The sequence below is a fragment of the Hippichthys cyanospilos genome, chromosome 14, assembly GCF_059441005.1.
Source record: "Hippichthys cyanospilos isolate Australia breed blue-spotted pipefish chromosome 14, RoL_Hcya_1.0, whole genome shotgun sequence".
NCBI classification, from domain to species: Eukaryota; Metazoa; Chordata; class Actinopteri; order Syngnathiformes; family Syngnathidae; genus Hippichthys; species Hippichthys cyanospilos.
This window is the reverse complement of record NC_142382.1, coordinates 3,107,541-3,127,339: the sequence shown is the minus strand read 5'-3', so window position 1 is coordinate 3,127,339 and position 19,799 is coordinate 3,107,541. Positions and strand designations below refer to the sequence as shown.

The 19,799-nt window shown below is 41.0% G+C and overlaps 1 protein-coding gene across 2 annotated transcripts; it reads left to right on the top strand.

Moving 5' to 3' along the window:
• The first annotated feature begins 1,042 nt into the window (after positions 1-1,042).
• keap1a (kelch-like ECH-associated protein 1a) lies at positions 1,043-12,236 on the top strand. Of its 2 annotated transcripts, XM_088433693.1 has the most exons (12): positions 1,043-1,302; positions 4,801-5,289; positions 5,563-5,762; positions 6,481-6,637; positions 6,805-6,897; positions 7,530-7,676; positions 7,814-7,920; positions 8,755-8,884; positions 8,962-9,158; positions 9,954-10,159; positions 10,835-11,011; positions 11,591-12,236. In XM_088433693.1, exons 2-12 carry the CDS (start codon positions 5,077-5,079, stop codon positions 11,767-11,769), a joined length of 1,806 nt encoding a protein of 601 aa, XP_088289819.1. In that variant the 5' UTR covers positions 1,043-1,302; positions 4,801-5,076; the 3' UTR covers positions 11,770-12,236. The 2 variants fall into 2 exon arrangements, with proteins under 2 accessions (XP_088289819.1, XP_088289820.1); XM_088433694.1 differs by lacking the exon at positions 7,530-7,676.
• The last annotated feature ends 7,563 nt before the right edge of the window (positions 12,237-19,799 follow it).

Here is a 19,799-nt window from a genome sequence, read left to right as displayed (position 1 = left end):
TTTTACCTGGTTAGATACATAACAAAATTTGAAAATTTTATTTAAATTAACAAAATGTTTTTTTTTTTATGCACAATATCGGCATTCTAAAAAAAAATCAATACCCCTTTTTGACAGACCTATTTCATATTCTTACTTTTTTGTAAGATTTTATCAAAACATAACTAACTTTGTTTTAATGTACAGTATTATAATTTTATATCGTAATCCTATTTTAAAAATGTAATGGAATCATTCAACAACAGAAGGCAGCATATCCACGCACCATTTATACATTGGACATTTGCGCAAGAACAATTTAGAGGACCGTAAGTGCCAAAATTTAATTACTAAATGGTTCATTAAAAAGTAATAATTAAAAGTGTGATTAATTAATTAATGCATCATTAATCAATTGAATGTTTCATTAATTAAATCAATGTTACGTGAAATGTATCGCTAATTGTTGAAATTACAAATGATTATCCCGTGTGTGTGTGTGTGTGTGTGATGGGGGGGTTTATGTGTGTTTGTTTATTTAAAAAAATCAAACATAAATGAAATCACTTTATAATGTGCAAGTTTGACTTTTTGATCAAAACATATATAATGATCCTTAAAAAAAAAGGAAGGTAAAACAATCATTCACGTGTTGTAGTTTTTTTTTTTGGCTACACAGAGGTAATGCTGAAACTTATTGATCTGCGGAATCTCCGTATGAAGCAAAATTAAAAGGACTTGACTTTAGTTTAAACTCAAACGATCCAGACTAAAATCAAAACACACACACAAACAACGATCTACACAAAATCGCTAACTCTTGTTCGGAAAATATGTTCTGCAACCCAAAATCCCCTCTTGAAAAAAACCTCAAGTCTTTGTATCGGTTTGTATTATTTTTTTAGGCTTTTTTTTATTATTTATTTATTTGCAAAATTGTCGCTCTGCTACGAAACAGACGCTCACTTTCACTTTGAAGAATGTCGCTTGAGAATTTCCTGTGGGCGTGCGCGCACACGTCGCCAGCGTAGTCCGCGTGCGTGCGCGTCCACGTCATATTTGCACAGTCATGGCGCTGGATTCTCTCCCCGCCTTTTAGTGACAACTACTCCCGTCGTGTCGGTCCTCTTCTTCCTTTTTTTAATGGAGCTCCTCCGTACTCCCATGGGAAACTTTTAAATCGCCTCTTTTTCGCTGTGTTGCAATTAATTCAGGGAACCCCCTTAAAGATATTTACGTCCACTAAAAAAAACGAGACTTTTGGGGACTTTTTCGTCGTCGGGGAAGAGGCGAGCAGATGTTCGAGGGGAGGCTTTGGTCGAGGTTAGTGATTTAAATTCTTAAAGTTTTAAACTTTTATGACACTTAATAAAAAACGTGTTGACGTTATTATATGATTACAATATCCATGTGCGATACTTCACGAATGAGGCTGGCGTTTTTTTTTGTGTGTCCACCAAAATACTCGGAGTCGTGACGTCACGCTGAGCTGCTGACGTTGGATTTTTAGGAGGGAGGTTGGAGATCAGGTTTGATGATTAAAAATGTCACGTCGCATTTTCACGTTTCACTTGAGCAAATTACTGTCCTAATTTCCCTAAAAGTTACTCCACATCTCACGTATAATGTTTATGTTTAATAATCTCTAATAACGAAAATCAATAAACTATCTTAACTTGATAGGCCCAAATAGTGTTTTAAATGTATTATGGTTGTAAAAATTGGGGAAATAAAATGTCACACACATATATGTTTTTGCTAAATAATCCCTGATAACATTTTATAGGTCCAAATAGTGTCTTTAATGGTTTATCTTTGTAAAATTCGGAAAAAATGTTATCACACACATATCTTCTTGCTAAATAATCCCCGATAACGTTTGAGGAAAAAAGCTTCAAGGGTCACTTGCCCATTGGCCTGTTTGTCCCCGCTTTTACGTATACATTTTGTCTCTGCAGGGCTCGTGAAAGAAAAAAAAAATCTGAAAAATTGGTTTACATAAAACTGCATTCCTTGAAACTTCCTAATAACCTCAAATTTTGTCACATCCTATCATAAAAAAATTTTTGTCGTGGGGTAATATGTCAAATAAACACTATTAAACCTTTGTTTTAATTTCCATCTATATTCTTTCTTGAGAAACACTTTATCTGAAAAAGCAGAATTTATGAGACTTCATTTTAGCTATATTAAAACGGATTTGCGTCTCAATGGTGTACTGCAGTGACTATACAAAATCCCTTGATGTTGTCAACCGTGTGTTTTTTGTTTGCGCTTGAATTGCAGTGCAGCAATGACATAGCAGAAATGATTGTTATGTAATACTGAAAAAGACACATGCTCATCTTGGCGTAGCAGTGTAGTTTTTTTTTTTTTAAACGAACAAAGGTCAAGCAACTCATTTGCATATGTGCATGCTGTGTAAAAAAATCTTTCAATAGTTAACCTCCTGGTAAGATGCTTAACTGATACCGTGACTTATTGGGTGTCACTCATTCATGGGTTTAGTCAAGCAATCTCATTCCGAAACTGTGACTGTGTCATCACTGAGGATGAAATCAAATTTAATAAATAAACCATCTGTGATAATGTGGTGTGTGCAAACCCCCTTAATGCAGCTAGGCTCAGAATTGACCAATCACATTCAGCCGCGTGTTTAAGGGCAATTATCACACAAATGATTGTGCGTGTCGGAAACAACTATTTTGTAAGAAGATTCTACCTTATTCCTCAAAAATGTGAACTATATTCAAATAGGGAATGTTGATTTTTCTTTTTTTAAATAGGACGGAAAACACAAAAACATCTTCTAAAATCAGACTTTATTCTTCCAACAAATTCGATTATACTCTAAAAACTCAGTGTTTACACTGTTCATTGATCCCGAACGATTGCCCACTTGACTACTGCGGTTTTACTACTGAATTCCTTTGCGATGTTTTTACTCTTTGTTAATGTGGAGGAAAAAAAAAAAGCAGGCAACAAACCCCAAGCTCCCGCCTATTTTCTGGAGGTCATATGATGGCGTTTTAAAGCGGCCGAGGGAACTGCGGGCTGAAGAGATTTGATTGTGCAACTCATGCACTGCAAAGCTTTTTGCAGAAGCTGGCGGTTCGAATCACGAGTTTGAAGAATTAAACACGCGGAAAGCTTTTTTTCTTTCTCTCCTTGTGGGACGGTAGAAGCACATGACTGGCAGCTCCATTGGTGTGTTTTGGACGTGTAATAAGTAAATAGGCTGAACAGGGCAGATTCCAATGAAACTTGGTGCACTTCTTGGTAATGATGGTGCAACAGCAAATATAAAATTTTAGGTCAATCAGAATGTTGTTTGGGGAGCTACGGCTCGCCAAAGTTGGACATTTTTAGCAAATTTGGCGTGGCTGCTTTCTTTTGATTCCTGAAATTCCAAGGACTACTGGGTCACTTTTCAGAAAACTGGTATTATTGGAATAGGAAGTTCTTTTCCTTTTAACTTATAATTTGATGTTGTCTTAAACTTTCCATGAAATTGAACATTTCGTCTAAAATTGTGGTTCTCAAATTGAGGTATTCTTGGGGTTTCTTCGGGTATCAAAAAATAATATGTAATGTTTCAAAAAATCATGGCAGACACGATACATATCTTGCCTGATTAAGAACAAATGAATTGAAACATGAAGTACCTTGCGGTAAAATTGCGTTATAGTGAGTTCCTTGCAAAATGCTGCATGTCTATTGGATGAAGTTGCATACAGATGCACAGTAACAATTTTGTGACAAAATTTTTGCAAATGAGCCAGAATTAAAACAGATAATGTGACACAAATTATCGTCTGGAGTTGCCAAATAATACACACCTTCAGATACCACTCCAAATATAGTTACAAACTTAGATGACACATCACTCTGTTTTAAGTCTTTTTTTTCATCCAAAAATGTGTAGTCTAGGAGACCTATCACCAATATTCAGATTTATTAAAAAAAATGCTGAGGCTGATATTTGGTATTTTGCTGATTATTTGGCAGATTAATCTATTTGAAAAAATAATTAAATGATTTGGTTCCTTGTGCTATTGCCAAGTATGCAGACCTTTGTGTCATAGCCTTACAGATGCGTCAGAGTGACTTTTATTATTTATACCCTCCAAACAATCAAACAGGTTTAAGATGGTGTTGGAATTTGTTTGGTCACTCGGGATGCCGTTTACGCCTTTTCCGAGAAAATGTTTGAAGTGAAATGAAACCATTGTAGCAAATCTCATTGTTGTGAGGGTTAAAATGGTTCTACCATTCTCAATTTAGCCTTGTATTTCTCAAGCAAATGACATTACCCTCATCCATCATTTTTTTTTGGACTGCCCGTCTCTGGGTAACATTTATAGACAGAACAAAAAGGGGCCTAGGGTTAACCCATGTAGAACCCCAGAAGTCAGGTCTAAGGGAGAGAAAAAAAAAACAAGCTGTTCTGAAATACTTATGATTATTCTGTGAAGCAAACACAGTGTTTTTCAGACTATAAGACGCACTGCTATTAAAAAAAAATTAAAAAAAATCACGGGTCAACCGCACTGTACTATGAGCTGCAGGTCATAACATCAGATATTTATGCAGAAACTATTTTTGATGAATCTAGAGATAAGCACTGGACTAGACTATAAACTACAGGGCTCAAATCACGAGAAAAAAGTTGTGGCATATAGCCCAAAACATACATTCGATTTTTTTTTTTTTTTTCCCCCAACATGTGGCTCAGACCCATAGCTCAGACAAAGTGAGTCACACATGTATTAACTATCATTTTCACATTACATAATGCTTTCTTATTGACTATCACTGCAGGATCACCGCTACAAAACGAGGATTCCAAATCAGGAAATCGTGAGGGACCACTAACCAACAGCAGATGATTATGGACTAACTGTAAATTACCCGATGGGTCAGGATTTCCTTCCGTCAGCCATGTTGGAAGGAGAAGAGGAAGTTGCCGTCAACCTGGCCTCTATGGATTATAACTCAAGCATGGATGGGAAACAAAGAAGACAGCTTTCTGACGGAAGTGATTTAAATACGCAAAAACAGACATATGGGCTAAATTGAGCGAACTACAATCCCACAATGCATTGCCCGATGAGGAAGAAGCCGCCGACGCGAGGCTCGGACTTCTCGGCCATCGCCGTGCCCTCCATGCAAGGCTCGGGCTACCTGGACTACACGGTGGAGACTCACGCCTCCAAATCCCTGAAAATCATGGACGAGTTCAGGAGACAAGAGATGCTGTGCGACTTGGTGCTACGCGTCACCAACAAGGACAAGACCATAGACTTTAAGGTGAGCTGAGGGAGGTCGACGGGTGCTCAGAAATCTGAATACTAAAATAGATTTTGAAACGTCTCAATTTCAACCCTAACCCGAGATCGTTCCCGAAAATTTGAATTAGGGTTGTCCCGATCCGATATTTATGTTGATAGCGAAACGTGAATTGTACTTTGTCATTTCAAATTGTATAATTTGTCTTGGATTCTGTTATGTCAACATTTTAATGTTTGGTATTATAACGTTTGCGTTTTCTGCCATTTTTTTATTATTTTTTTCTCGCATAAGGTGCACAAACTCGTGCTGGCCTCCTGCAGCCCCTACTTCCGAGCCATGTTCACCAGCAGTTTCAAGGAACGCCAGGCCTCAGAGGTCACCCTGCCAGACGTGTGTCCCCAAGTGTTGGGGAGGCTCATTGACTTTGCTTACACATCGCACATAATCGTGGGCGAGAAGTGCGTGCTCCACGTACTATTGGCTGCCATGAGGTAAAAAAAAAAAATGCCTAATAGGTTTTTATTTTACTTGTGTATTTATCAAAAATGTCGTTGCAAGCGTAGTTTTCCCCACACATTCCCAACAATGCAAGTTTGTTAATGTAGAATGACGAGCAGTGGATTAGTTTTAAGGAAAAGTGCCTTCATTTGCGACTGAACAAGACCGAGTATTAACAGGCTGTTAGACTGCTTCAAACTCCATTTTTGAGCTTTTTACGAGTGTTATTGCAGGATATAGGGTAGGCACTTTAGTTTTAACCAAAAGTACCTTCATTTGTGACTGAACAAGGCCGAGTATTAACAGGTTGTTAGGCTGCTTCAAACTCCACGTTAGGACTGTTAGGAGTCTTATTGCAGGACATTGTGTAGGCGCTTCTGTAAAGTGACAATCTTTTGAGAAAGAAAAAAAAAAAACGCAAAGCACTATTTGTAATATCAAAGCGCTAGCTAACTAGCTAGTGAAACAGTGGTTTAAACCAAGTAGCCTAAAATTCTTACATTCAAAGACTGGCTGTCTTTACTTCCAATTTTCCCTTATTGTGTAGCGTACACGTCAATATTTTTTTTTCTTTTGGCAATATGTGTTGCCAAATCAGCTCGCGGGCCGGATTAAACAGGTTTGCGGGCCGGAACCGGCCCCGGCCCTCATGTTTGACCGCAATATATTTTACTAATGTAAACTACTGTCATTCTTCACGTCTTGTGTCAGGTTCCAGATGGAGGACGTGGCCAAGGCGTGCTGCGACTTCCTCACCAAGCACCTGGAGTCGTCCAACGTCATCGGCATCACGCGCTTTGCCGAGGAGCTGGGATGCGCCGAGCTGTACCAGCGTGGCCGCGAGTACATCAACACGCACTTCAGCGAGGTGAGGCATACGCAGCACGCTTTCAGCGCAAAACAAGAAATGTCAAACCCATTGATTCCGTGATCAAGACTGTTACTAAATGTATTCATGGGTGGCCACGCCCCCTCCACCTTTCTCACATTCTTCAATACAAATGTTCTTTTTTTTTTTTCTGCTGTAATGGCCAGGTGACCAAAGAAGATGAGTTCTTCAGTTTGTCTCACTGTCAGCTGCTGGAGCTCATAAGTCAGGACAGTATCAAAGTGCTCTGTGAGTCTGAGGTATGTGTACTATTTAACACTATTCTGACACCCTCTCTCATCTTTGATTAAAATTTGTACAAATTTGTACATTTGTAGTGTTCTCGCTAAGCGTATTTTATTCAGCAACTCTGGAAGATAGCTCATTTAGCATAATTTCTGGCTGGTCTGCTGGAAAATGTTTGTATTTTTCGGACTACAAGATGCAACTTTTTTCTCATGATTTGAACCCTGCGGTTTATAGTCCAGTTTGTCTTATCTGTTTTTTTTTTTGTTTGTTTTTGTTTTTTTGCTAGCCACCAGGGCACAATCCTCCGCTACACCAAATGTGTGTATCTGTTCAAGGTATCAGTTTATGGAATAACTATGAAATCGAACTTTTAGAACATTTACCATCTTTCTGCGTGACTATCTGATGTTGCGACCCGCTGCTTATAGTCCGGTGTGTCTTATACCTGACAAAACCTTTTGTTCTATTTTTGCTGCTAAATTCCATAAAATCGGGTACATCACAAATGGCAATGCGCATCTGTACGAAACTGTAAATAAAGCATACAATATTTTGCAAAGGTGTCACCATAGCACAATTTAGTAAAGAGTTGCTAAATCTTACTAATGAATAGAGTATTACATAGAATGCATTTCCATTTGAGGTGTACAAAGCATGTACGGACTGGGTCCGATGGGACATGGAGAATCGAGCGCAGTATCTTCATGCCCTCCTGAATGCTGTCCATATCTATGCCCTTCCGCCAAAGTTCCTCAAAAATCAGCTTCTGTCCTGCCCCATCCTCAGCAAGGTATATTTATGCTTAAAATAAAAACAAGGATAAGGGACATTATTCCACTCACATGCTCTTTGAATTTTTTCATTTTCCACACTGTGCTTCTTTCCTTTTTTGTGTGTGTGTGTGTGTGTGTGTAATCTGTTTTGCAGGCCAACGCTTGTAAGGACTTCCTGTCTAAAATCTTCCAGGAAATGACGGTGAGGATGGTTCATCCAGCACCCATTCGTGGAACACAACTCATCTATGTGGCCGGCGGGTATTTGTCAAAGTCATATTTGTCCTCGGTTGCACTGCTTGAAAATATGCATTTCCATTTTTTAACCCCCGCTCTCCCCCCCAAAAAATACTCAACACGAAAATGATATCTTGCGTGGCTGAAAATTGTGAAAATTCTGACGTTATTCTCAGAGTTCTCTTTATAAATTACATTTTTGGACTTCATTTTGAGAATTCAGAGTCCCCACTAATTTCACAATTTGGAATTCTGCATGCAAAGTTAGAATCCGCACCGTGTTCCCAGAATTCTCACCTTATTCTGACTGATTTTCTGACTTTAAAGTGAGAATTCTGTCTTGATTCTATGAGTTCTCACTCAGCTGCATACCTTGCCACTCTTAATTGAATCAGCATGAGACATCATAACCTTTGCGTGAACCTCTCCGTTTTAACAATATTCCTGTATTTGAACAAGGAGAGAATCGGACGTTGTTTCAGTCTGCTTGCTTCTTTTTATTGAAAATAATGCTGTAACAGCCTCAGGTAACACGAGCTCCTGTTAGCTGCAACAGGCACAGGCTACTACTGACGTCCGCCCTCTAGCTCGTCCCATTACGGCAGTGTTTCTCAACTATATTTTGCCAGGCCCCCCCCTAGAAAAGAGAAAACTTTTCCTGGGCCGGTCCCTGTTGCCCGCAAATCGCAGTGTCTTTTGTATTTTGAATAGAAAACAGTCAATTAATGTGCAAACTTCCTGAAAGCACAAGCCCTCAAATTTGAGTCGCACTCTCATCGCCAAAACAACATCGATATACATAAATTCCATCTTGGACTTGGTCCTCGTCCAACTGACCTCGACGTTGTTTCTGTCTAGATACAGGCAGCATTCCTTGGCCACCATGGAGGCTTACGACCCCGTGCGCAAAGTGTGGCTCAAACTGGCCGACATGGCGGCTCCCAGCAGCGGCCTCGGGGCCTGCACGCTCTTTGGCTTGCTCTACACGGTATGACCCCCCCCCCCCCCCCCCCCTCGAAAAATCTAGCTACGGTTGCCGTCACGGGGTCCGTTTTGTGCCGACAGGTTGGCGGCAGGAATCTCTCGCTGGAGAGCATGACTGAGTCCAACGCGCTATGCTGCTACAACCCCATGACCAACCAGTGGAGCCAGCGCGCTCCGCTCAACACGCCACGCAACCGGGTGGGGGTGGGCGTGGTGGATGGGTGCATCTACGCCGTGGGGGGCTCGCAGGGCTCCACGCTGCACAACACTGTGGAGCGGTGAGTGACACATACTAAAAAATGATCATGAAAAATCATCATGTGGAGGTTTTTCAAGGTGGTTACTTTTGTGAGAATAATTTCAACAATAATGCAAGAAACTCCTATCCTTTATGACTGATTTCCAAATTGCTAAACCAGTAGTTTGGCGTTTACAGTAAATAATAATTACAACTAATAATCAGGAAATGCAAGAAAATTGTTTCGCAAAGATCGCAAATTTAATGTGATGAACTAGAGCAATGGTTCTCAAGCTAAGTACCCCCAAACCAGTGAAAAACATGTTTGTTTAAAAAAAAACTTAAACTTAAAAATACTTTTGTCGTGATATCTCCATGCGTATATAATTAATAAACTCCAGAAAATGTAACATCATCTGTTTGAAACACAAGTTAAATAAAGTCACTATAATACAATTTACAAATAGGATGCTTCATGTTCCAATCAATTTGCTCTAAATTTGAAAAGAAAAATGCACTGTTCCTGACAAGACATTACAAAGCATCAAATTGCTGATATCTGCAGAAACCGTGTTGAAATCTCACATACTCCTTGAAGTACCTTTATGTTCTTCAAGGATGTTTGTGTCTCCAATGAGAACATGATTCTGCCGCGTTTTCATTCATCAGTGCTCATTTTGTAAAAGCCCCGGGGATTAACGTGGATCTAGATGAACTGCAAAGTCTACTTTAAGGCATGTCCTTCAAAGGGGAACTCCACCAGGGATTTGCTTGTAATGACAGATTGATTGTAGGCTTGTCTTATCTTTTTTTTTTTTTTTTTTTACTTTTTCAGGTGGGACCCAGAGACCAATCGTTGGTCCTTCGTGTGCCCCATGCAGGTGGCCCGCCTAGGGGCTGGGGTGGCGGCCTGTGGAGGGACGCTCTACGTGGTGGGCGGTTTGGACGGGCAGAGCCGATCCACCGCGGCTGAGAAATACCAGCCCGACACCAACACCTGGCTCCAGCTGGCGCCCATGAGCACCGCGCGCAGCGGACTGGGTAACTAATACCTTAAAGTAATTGATTACTTTAGTACTGGAAGTAATCAATTCATTCAATACTTGTAGTAAATAATGAAGTACCTAAAAACCTAAAGTGGTTCATTACGTTATTTAATTTATTATTTACTCTTTATTCATTCAAATAACTGGTATTGCACTTCTCGACTCTTAAAAAAAAGGAAACATGTGATTGGGATTGTTTAAGTTAATGGGTCAAAAAATGGTCAAAATTACAAACATCTGCTCCAATAATGGTCCTCGCCAATTATCACTCCATCCCTATTTGGTAGGACACTTTTTTTCTTTACCACCATTTCCTTGTCTGTCACTTCTTTGACTTCATTCCGGTCATACAAAGGTCCCGAGTTCAAATCCAGTTCGACCTGGTTTCTCTGTGCGGAGTTTGCATGTTCTCCCCGTGCCCGCCAAGGCGGCGGTGGGGTCCCAGCTTCAACTTGAGGGTGGGCATCACCTTCCATCAACCCATCGCCTTCCCACCACCACGTGATTTCGGACGCGTGACAGCTTTTGCATTTGGACTCATCAAATATTGTTATACGCATGTTCTGAACTCATGTTACATGACTTCCCATTGTTGACATGTTGTTTGTTTGTTCTGCATAATGTCATTCCGCACGCAATGAAATAAAGAACAATGGTTATTCATGGGCAGGGCTGGTGTGCATCAACGCTCACCTTTACGCCATCGGCGGTTACGACGGAGTCAACCAGCTGGCAACGGTGGAGCGCTACAACGTTGCCCGGAACACGTGGGACACCCGGGCGCCCATGCAGTGCTGCCGGAGCACGCACGGCGTGGCCGTGCACCAGGGACGCATCTTTGTGTTCGGTCAGTTTACACACACACACACACACACACACGCTGGTTTGCTACATCCCGTGTCAGAAAATCTGCAAAAATATTGAGCCCTGGTTTCCAAAATTAAAGCAGATGTTTGCAAATGGTTTATTTTCACTTAAAATAATACTCATTTAATCTTAAGAGTGCAAGCACAGTGGATAACAAAAACACCCTGCAGTTACACCGTTTTAATCAATAATAGACCTTAAATAATTATATTAACCTAACCATCACTTTCTGTAAGTGAATAAGCAGGATTACAACAGAGGACATTCAATAATTTAATAAAAAAAACAAAAACAATACAGCACTTTGTTTTGGTCATCTTTCAAACATAGTCCTCAACTCAGAAGTGTGTTGCCATCTAGTGATCAATAATGACATTACATCTGAAATAACTAAGCGTTAAACTAAATTAGTTTTCCATTACACAAAAAAGTGTGTGTGTGTGTATGTATATATATATAATAATATATTTAAATCCCAATTCTACCCTCAAATCCTATTCCAAAATCCAGATCTTACCTCATGCTTGTGTCCAATTGTGCATTTGTTGTCATCATCCAGGAGGCTTCAACCAGCATGACTTTGTATCCAGCGTGGAGTGCTACTGCCCGGAGAAAAATGAATGGACATACGTGAGCGAAATGTCGCTGGGGCGTAGCGGCATGGGCGTGGCCGTCACAATGGAGCCGTGTCCCGCCAGTCTACCCACCGAGGAGGAGGAAGACGACGACGACCACTGACTGACGCTTTGTGAAGGTGGACACCTCAGACAAAAGTCATTTGTGTTGCTGCAGGTGGACTTTTTTCTTTCTTGGATTTACGACTACCAAGGTGCTACAAGAACTACAGTGATGTCTTGAGATACAATTTGAATCCTCACTTTAAAGATTAAAGTGGGGAATACTGTCCATTTTTTTTCTTCTCTAGTCCTAAGTCTGTACAACACACATTCAGTCACATACATAACAAATAAAATACTGTACATGAAAACATGAGAAAGATGTTGGTCCGATCTTGCAAAGTGTGCTGCCGCCATCTAGCTGTCAAGGTCAGAAGTGCACTCATCTCAAGGCACCATTTTAATCTACTATTGAAGTCTGTCGTCATTCCTCAAATGAGTTTTTGCAAATAAGCTTTCGTGTGTACTTCCCACTGTGTCCCTCTGTTGTTTTTATGCGAAAAATAAATACAATCAATTCTTTTTTTACGTCTGTTCAACTTTGCTCTTTTCCGTAATCTCCAATAGTATCACAAGCTGCCACTTTTTGGGACTGTATCCAAACTACCGCTAGATGGTGCAAGAGGCCCAACAACGGAGCATACTGTTTTTCAACGTCCCTTTTATTGCTGGATGGAATACGCACGCAAGTATTTTTTTCCCGTTTTGGAAGATGTATAGGTTAACAGACTTAAATCAATTTCAAAAGAAAGACAAACTACCACCATACATAACAACTATATAACACAAACATATATATATATATATATATATATATATATATATATATATATATATATATATATATATATATGTATGTATGTATGTATGTATGTATGTATGTATGTGTGTGTGTGTGTGTTTGTGAATACAGTAATTATTGTGTGTTTATGTAAGTCTTAACTGGCGTGAGCATGGTGGGCTTGTTTGTGTGTGTGTTTGTGTGCGTGTGTGTGTGTGTGTGTGTGTGGGGGGGGGGGGGGGGGGGGGGTCACACTACCACAACAATGTCACCTTCACGGGGTGGCTCCATGGCGGTTGGCATCCCTCACAATGAAACAGATTAGCTTTGCGCGGCTGCCATGTTGACGAGGTCAACACGTGTCAAGGTCACGCACTCGTACTAATGTGCTTTTTTGATGAAGAAATCCAGGCTATATTTGGCTAAATACAGGAAGGAATTGAGGATAAAGAATATATGACTGAATCTCTGCATGTGTTGCACAATAAAAGATTTCAAGTATCCTTTTATTAATGACTACAACTCTTGACTATCGTTGCTAAACGCTAGCATGTCATTGCCGTTTTCTCTGATTTGTACAGTTAGCATTAAGCTAGCCGCTTCATGTAGCAACATTGTGCTGTTTTTTTTTTTTTTAAATATTTTAATATAATATTTTAGGAGGCTGGTCATGTGTTCGCAATCTGAGCTGTCATTGGTTGTTACTCGAGCAACTTGGATGTGATTAATTAATTGGAATTCCTCGTTTAGGCTAGTGGTTGCGCACAGAACATTTTATTGTCAAAATATTTAATGACAGAGTTGAAACTTTTTGTTTTTGGGCCGCGGTAGAAATATTTGACTGGAAAACTCAATTGAGCGTACTTTCAAATATTCACATTTTCAAGTATTTTTTTAAGGCTTTTAAATACGTTCAAACGTATTAACCCAGAACGTTCGGACGTACTCGTAGCTATGTCAGCATGTCAATGACGTTTGTTATGATATGTACAATGTTTCTATATGTACAGTTAGCATTAAGCTAGCGGCCGCTTCTTATAGCAACATCGTGCTGTATTATTATTTTTCAATTATTATTATTTTGAATGCTCAGTGTGTTATTTACCTGTTTTCAGAGTCTGGTCACGTGTTCGCAGGCTGAGCTGTGATTGGTTGTTACTCAAGCAACTTTGATGTGTTTTTCAATGGACAGCAAGTGGAAAATGGCCGCCCTATTCTACACATAAAATTAATCGGAATTCAATGTTTAGGCTAGTGGTTGCGCACAGAACATTTTGTTGTCGAGAATATTTAATTACAACAAGAAAAAATCTTTATTTGCTATCTTTGACTGGAATTTTTGATTGAACTTATTTTCAAATACATTCGAATGAATTTGCAAGTATTTTCGAGTGTTTGTAAATATGTTCAAACGTGTTTGCAAGGAATGTTTGAACGTACTTGCAGCAAGTGTGTTCGAACGAGTTTGCCAGTGTAAAAAAAATACTATAGTCAGATCTGCGCTACCAATGTTTGCAAATTCGAGAAAATAATCATTAAAATAATACACGTGGAATTAAGTTTGAGAACTACGAAAGCGCACTGCCGTTTGCTGAATGTTTGTTGGTGCGTTGGCATGTTGCCTTGCGAATCGCGCACATGTGATCGAGAGGAGGGCCGCCGGTCCGACCCACCGGCCGTCCGCCTGCGTTATGCACTGCGGCCGGTCAGCCGCTCTCTGTGCTTGTTCTCGCTTCTGCTCTTCCAGCAAAAGCGCGAGCTGGACCGTTTCAAGCTCCCCTTTCACCGAATTGATTCTACTATGAGTTCGCTCGAAAAGACTAGGGGTGGCCGTCCGCCGAATGTTCTTTAAACACACCCTTCCCGCGATTAAATCTACTCGTTTCGAAATTGTTTGTGGTTCTACTTTGGACTTTTATTCGAAGTGTGAATTTGTTTGGCGTTGGTGTTCCGAAAGCAGGAAGAGAGGCGAGCGCGTCCCCCCTGCGACTCCCCCTTGTGTGTACCAGCAAATGGTACATTCCACAATTTATTCCAGGGAAAGACTGACAGTTTTTTGGGTCATGAAGCAGCTGTTGAAGTCAGAGGTTCGCCCTCCCTCCGCCAGAATAAGGAATTAGAACGTTTACAATTAGATAACGGCAACAGTATGTACTTGAATTCAAATTTAAAATATTGGAATCGTGTCGTTTTTAAAAGTGACTTTGAAATCATTCCGCGGGTTAAAAAAAAAGAAAAAAGATCTGCAACAGCATGCTCTTTAGTGGTTAGCACTTCTGCTTTGCAGTTGAAAAGTTCTGGGTTCGAATCTCGGGTACTCCTACGATTAGGAGTAAAATTACGTCTATATGACTTCAGATTTTCTGCAGGTGGCGACTGTAAATACATTTGTCCAAATATGTCTTCCGTTTGGCCAGTGACCAATCCACAGTGTACTATGCCTTTTTGTGTGTCTGTGTGTGTTTTGTTGTGCGAATCCGCATTTTTGCTCGTTTTCATCCAGCGTATCATATTTGTGTTTTTAGCAGTGCAATGTTTTTGTTTTCAATTTTTTTGTATGTGTGCGTAGACATTTGTGTAAGTGTGTTTGTGCTGTGTGTTTTCAGAAGAACTGAATGTGTGTTTATTTTCATGTTTTTGGTGTGTATGTGTGCGAGTAAATTCGCAGGTGTGTTTTTGCGGGCGCCTGTCTTGTTTTAAGTGTTGTCATTAGTGCCTATTCAAATTTCGGTTAGGATTCGTTCGTGCGTTTGTGCGTCATTGCATTTGTGTGTGATTTTCTAAATGCATTTATTGTGTGTGTGCAATTTTGCATGTCTGTTTTTGGGTGTTTGTATTATTATTTGTGTTGTGTTTATGTGTGATTTTGTATTTGTATGTGGAGTTTTCTAGTGTGTTTGTTGTCACGCTTGTGTGTGTGGGGGTGCTTTTTTATTTTGTATTTTTTTGGGGGTGAACATTTGTGTGTGTATTTTTGTATGTTAGTATGTGCTTTACCAAGTGTTTGTTTTGTGAGTGTAAAGATGCGAACAAGTGTGTATCGTTTTTTGTGTCTATATAAACATGTATTCATTGTTTTATGTTTGTGTGTGTTCTCATGTGTGTCGTTTTCTTTGGTTGTATATGTGTGTTTTTTGACATGTGCAATTGCTGTGGCTGTTGTGTGATGTCTTAATCTTACCGAAAGAAAAAGCGTTATAGTATTCATATTTGTAAACATTGTACTGCTTTTCTTGTACTTTTTCTTATGCTTGTAGCGTTTGTGTGTGTGTGTATCTGTTAACATAAAAATTGTGTGTCTGCTCCCACCATGCAGCCTCTTAATGGGGATCATGTGTGGAGTCAGCACACAAAAACATGCTACCCCCCAACTATGTGAACACACATGCATGCACACGCACACACACACACACATGCACACACACACATATACACACGGTGCGCCTCAGTCAGCAAGTTAGGAACAACCCCTATGGGAGGTCAACCACCAACGTATGTGCATGTGTGTGTTTATGCAGTGGTATGCGTGTGTGTGTGTGTGTGTGTGTGTGTGTGTGTGTGTGTGTGTGTGTGGAGCACCACAAGCCAAAGGATGTGTTTCTGTGCTGTCATATTTTTGGAAGTGTTTATCCATCCGTGGGTGTATTTTGATGCGTGTAAAATAATTGTATGTTATTGTAATTGTGTCTGTTTTATGTTCATGTATTCATATTTGTGTTTTTTTTAATGTAGTTCTTTAATTTGTTTGTTTTTCATGTTGGTTTGTGTGTGTGCACACAAATACACTCCCTGGTCAACAACCTCGCTCATACACTCAAAAGTTACTCAAACACACACTCACATGTTCATACTTTCATGAACTCACTTCTTGACAAACTTTCTCAGAAATTTACATATTCAAATGCACTTTCAGGAAAAAAAAAACATCTCAAATTCACTCACAAACTCGCTCACTCATGCACAAACCTCAAAATCTTACAAGTGCCTCACTCAACCTACAAACTCGCTCAACTCACAAGCATACGCAAAATCATAAATTAACTCTCAAATGCTCTCTCACTCACTCACAATTCAAATGACTCAAACTCACTCATGCAATCACTCGCAGGCAAATATTCACTCGCTCACTCACACACAAACCTACTCAAACTCTTTCAAGTGCCTCACTCAATTTACATACCGAAACTCACAAATTTACTCTCAAATGCTCTCACTCACTCACTCACTCACTCACTCACAATCCCACTGACTTAAACTCACTCATGCAAACACTCACAGTTCACTTGCTGAGACTCTCTCACTCACTCACAATCCTTTTGACTCAAATTCACTCATGCAAACACTCACAAATATTCACTCGCTCACTCACAAACCTACTCAACTTCATACAAGTGCCTCACTCAACTTACAAGCATAGTCAAACTTCCAAATTTACCCTGAAATGTTCTCGCTCAATCACTCACACACTCACTCACAATCCTACTGACTCAAACTTATTCATGTAATCACTCACTCACGCCCATTTGATCAGTCATTCATGTCACTCACTCATCACATACACATTCTCCCCCAGTCATTTACTCACTGACTCACACACTCACTCACTCACAATCCTACTGACTCAAACATATTCATGCAATCACTCATATTTATTCTCACTCACTAACAACTCTATCAACTCAAACTCACTCACTCACAAACCTGCTCAACTTCATACAAGCGCCTTACTGAACACTCAAACTCCCAAATTTACTGTCTAATGTTCTCACTCACTCACTCACTCACTCACTCACATAATACCTGTTCAGGGGGGGGGGGGAAGAGCATATTACCCTTCTGAGTCCGAATGAAATTCCATTCGGAGTGGAACTCCAATTGAGGTGTTCACACGGGGCATTCCGATTTGTCATTGACTTTCATTGCAATCGGAATTCAAGGTAAACGGCCATATCGTCCGTTGCGCGGGCGCGGACGAGCGTACGTGCGTAATTGCATGCGCGTGTCCGCGTCTCGGGTTGGACTGTCATCTGAATCTGTGGCACGTACTGTAGTAAAGCGCATACGGGCGGACAGACAGGCAAGCGGGCAGGATGGAGTCAACCAGAAAGAGGAGAAGTGATCTTCAGAGGGGTGGGGGGATGTTGCTGGGGAGGAGGGGCGAAGCGGAGAACAAATGGGGAGAAAGACCGCGTGCAGAGAGACGGAAAGAAGTGAGACCGAAGGAATGACGCGATTCCTGAGAGCTCTTTTGAGAAGCCGCTGAGCTCTAATGGTGATTTTGCAACAAGGTCGCTGATTGGCAGGCAAAAGACGTTCAATTAGACGTGAATAGACGGAAGCGTCTGTGAGTGATGAAAAATACAGGTTTGGCGTGATTGAGCTGCAACCTGTGAGCGCGCGTGTTCGCGTGTGTGCTCCTCTTTCCTTCGTTAGGGTAATTACAGCTTTGCTGTGTAAATAAGACAGTCGTAAAGACGGGGTGAGACACGCCCACCCCTTTGGCCTACCCTGTTAAACTCCTCGGAATAGAAGTGTCATAAAAATCTGCTAGTACCGAAGTTTAATTCGGCCATTCCACGAGACGCTCGGCGCGGTCTTCAGGTGGTCCACCTGAGACCGAGACTAACTCGGCAAGTTCTCATAGTTGTGCGGGAGACGCTTAGGATCTGGGTGGGAAGCATAAGGCTTTATCTCAGCGTGACCGTGAGACCATGCGCACATGGTCTCATAATGGTGAAAATTCAACGTGGAACATGCACGAAAATAGCATGTGCAGCAAGTGCAAACGCTTAAGGTGGTATTCACTTGACCAGAATTAACCCAGCTTGGTCTCACGGATGTGCAGCAAGTGCAAAAAGTTTAAGGTGGTATGCACATGACCACAACTAAAATAGCATGGTTTCATCATGCTATTTTATTCAGCTGTGCAGCCAGTGTGAAAACTTAAGGTGGTACGTGCAAAACCACAACTAATCCAGCATGGTCTCAGGATATGTATCAAGTGCAACCCTTAAGGTAGTATCCGTTGACCACGCCTAACCCAGCAAGGTCTCACGGTTGTGCACCAAATGCAAAGGTTTAAGATGGTATGCACATGATGACAACTAAAACAGCAGCTGTGCAGCTAGTGTGGAAACTTAAGGTGGTACGTGCAAAACCACAACTAATCCCGCATGGTCTCACGGCCATGCAGCAAGTGCAAACACTTAAGGTAGTATCCGTTGACCACACCTAACCCAGCAAGGTCTCACGGTTGTGCACCAAATGCATAGGTTTAAGATGGTATGCACATGACGACAACTAAAACAGCAGCTGTGCTAGTGTGAAAACTTAAGTTGGTACGTGCAAAACCAAAACTAATCCAGCATGGTCTCAGGATATGCATCAAGTGTAAAGGTTTAAGGTGGTATGTATCTTACCACAACTAACCCAGCACGGGCTCACGGCTGTACAGCAAGTGTGAAATTATAGGGTAGTATGCACATTACCACAACTAACCCAGCATGGTCTCACCCATGCAGGAACTGTTTCACTCCACTCCACTTGTGGAGTTAAACAGAAATCTCCCAGGATTTGCAAAGAACAACTTTGATGGCTTTGTGAAGCATATTTTGCAGGGAAATGTACAAAAGAGCGGCAAATAGTACCACTTTTGGGCCACGTGCGCGAATATCCTCACACACAAGCTTTGCGGCCAGGTGATATCTGTATGCATGAGGCATCATCCGAGGCTTAACTGGCTGCCGGAGCCGCGGTGAGAAGCATCTATCATCTCGGCCTCGCTGATGAATGTCTGTCCTGAGTGGCTTTGTAGCTGAGGGGAACAAGAGGAGGAGGGCAGGATGGAGATGGCAAAGGACGGAAGGGGGGGGGGGGGGGGTGAGTAAGACAAGAAAGTAAGAATAGTGCAAAGAGACAAGAAGTATGTGCGCGCATGGGGGTGAAATATCAGAGGAAGAAGAGCGGGAGATACAGTAGAAGTCGTGGGGGAAAGTGGGTCAGAGGAGAGGAAGATGATGTGGAAGAGAAGGAAGAAGATGGAGAGATGGTACCGGAGGGAGAGGCGAGGGAGGAGGAGGAGGAAGAATTGGGATGAGCGTCACTATGCATGCTCATAGCCATCATGGTCCAAATTAAGCACAGTTCATGGAATTGTTTGGAAAGATTCAACATGCGCGGTACTTTCAGATTCATTGGAATCCCTGGATGGAAAGGAATGATTTTATTATTATTAAAAGTCATTTCTGTCGGAAGTTGTAGTAGGATTCGCCAGATGATTCAAATTACACTCATCTACAACTACGCGCTAA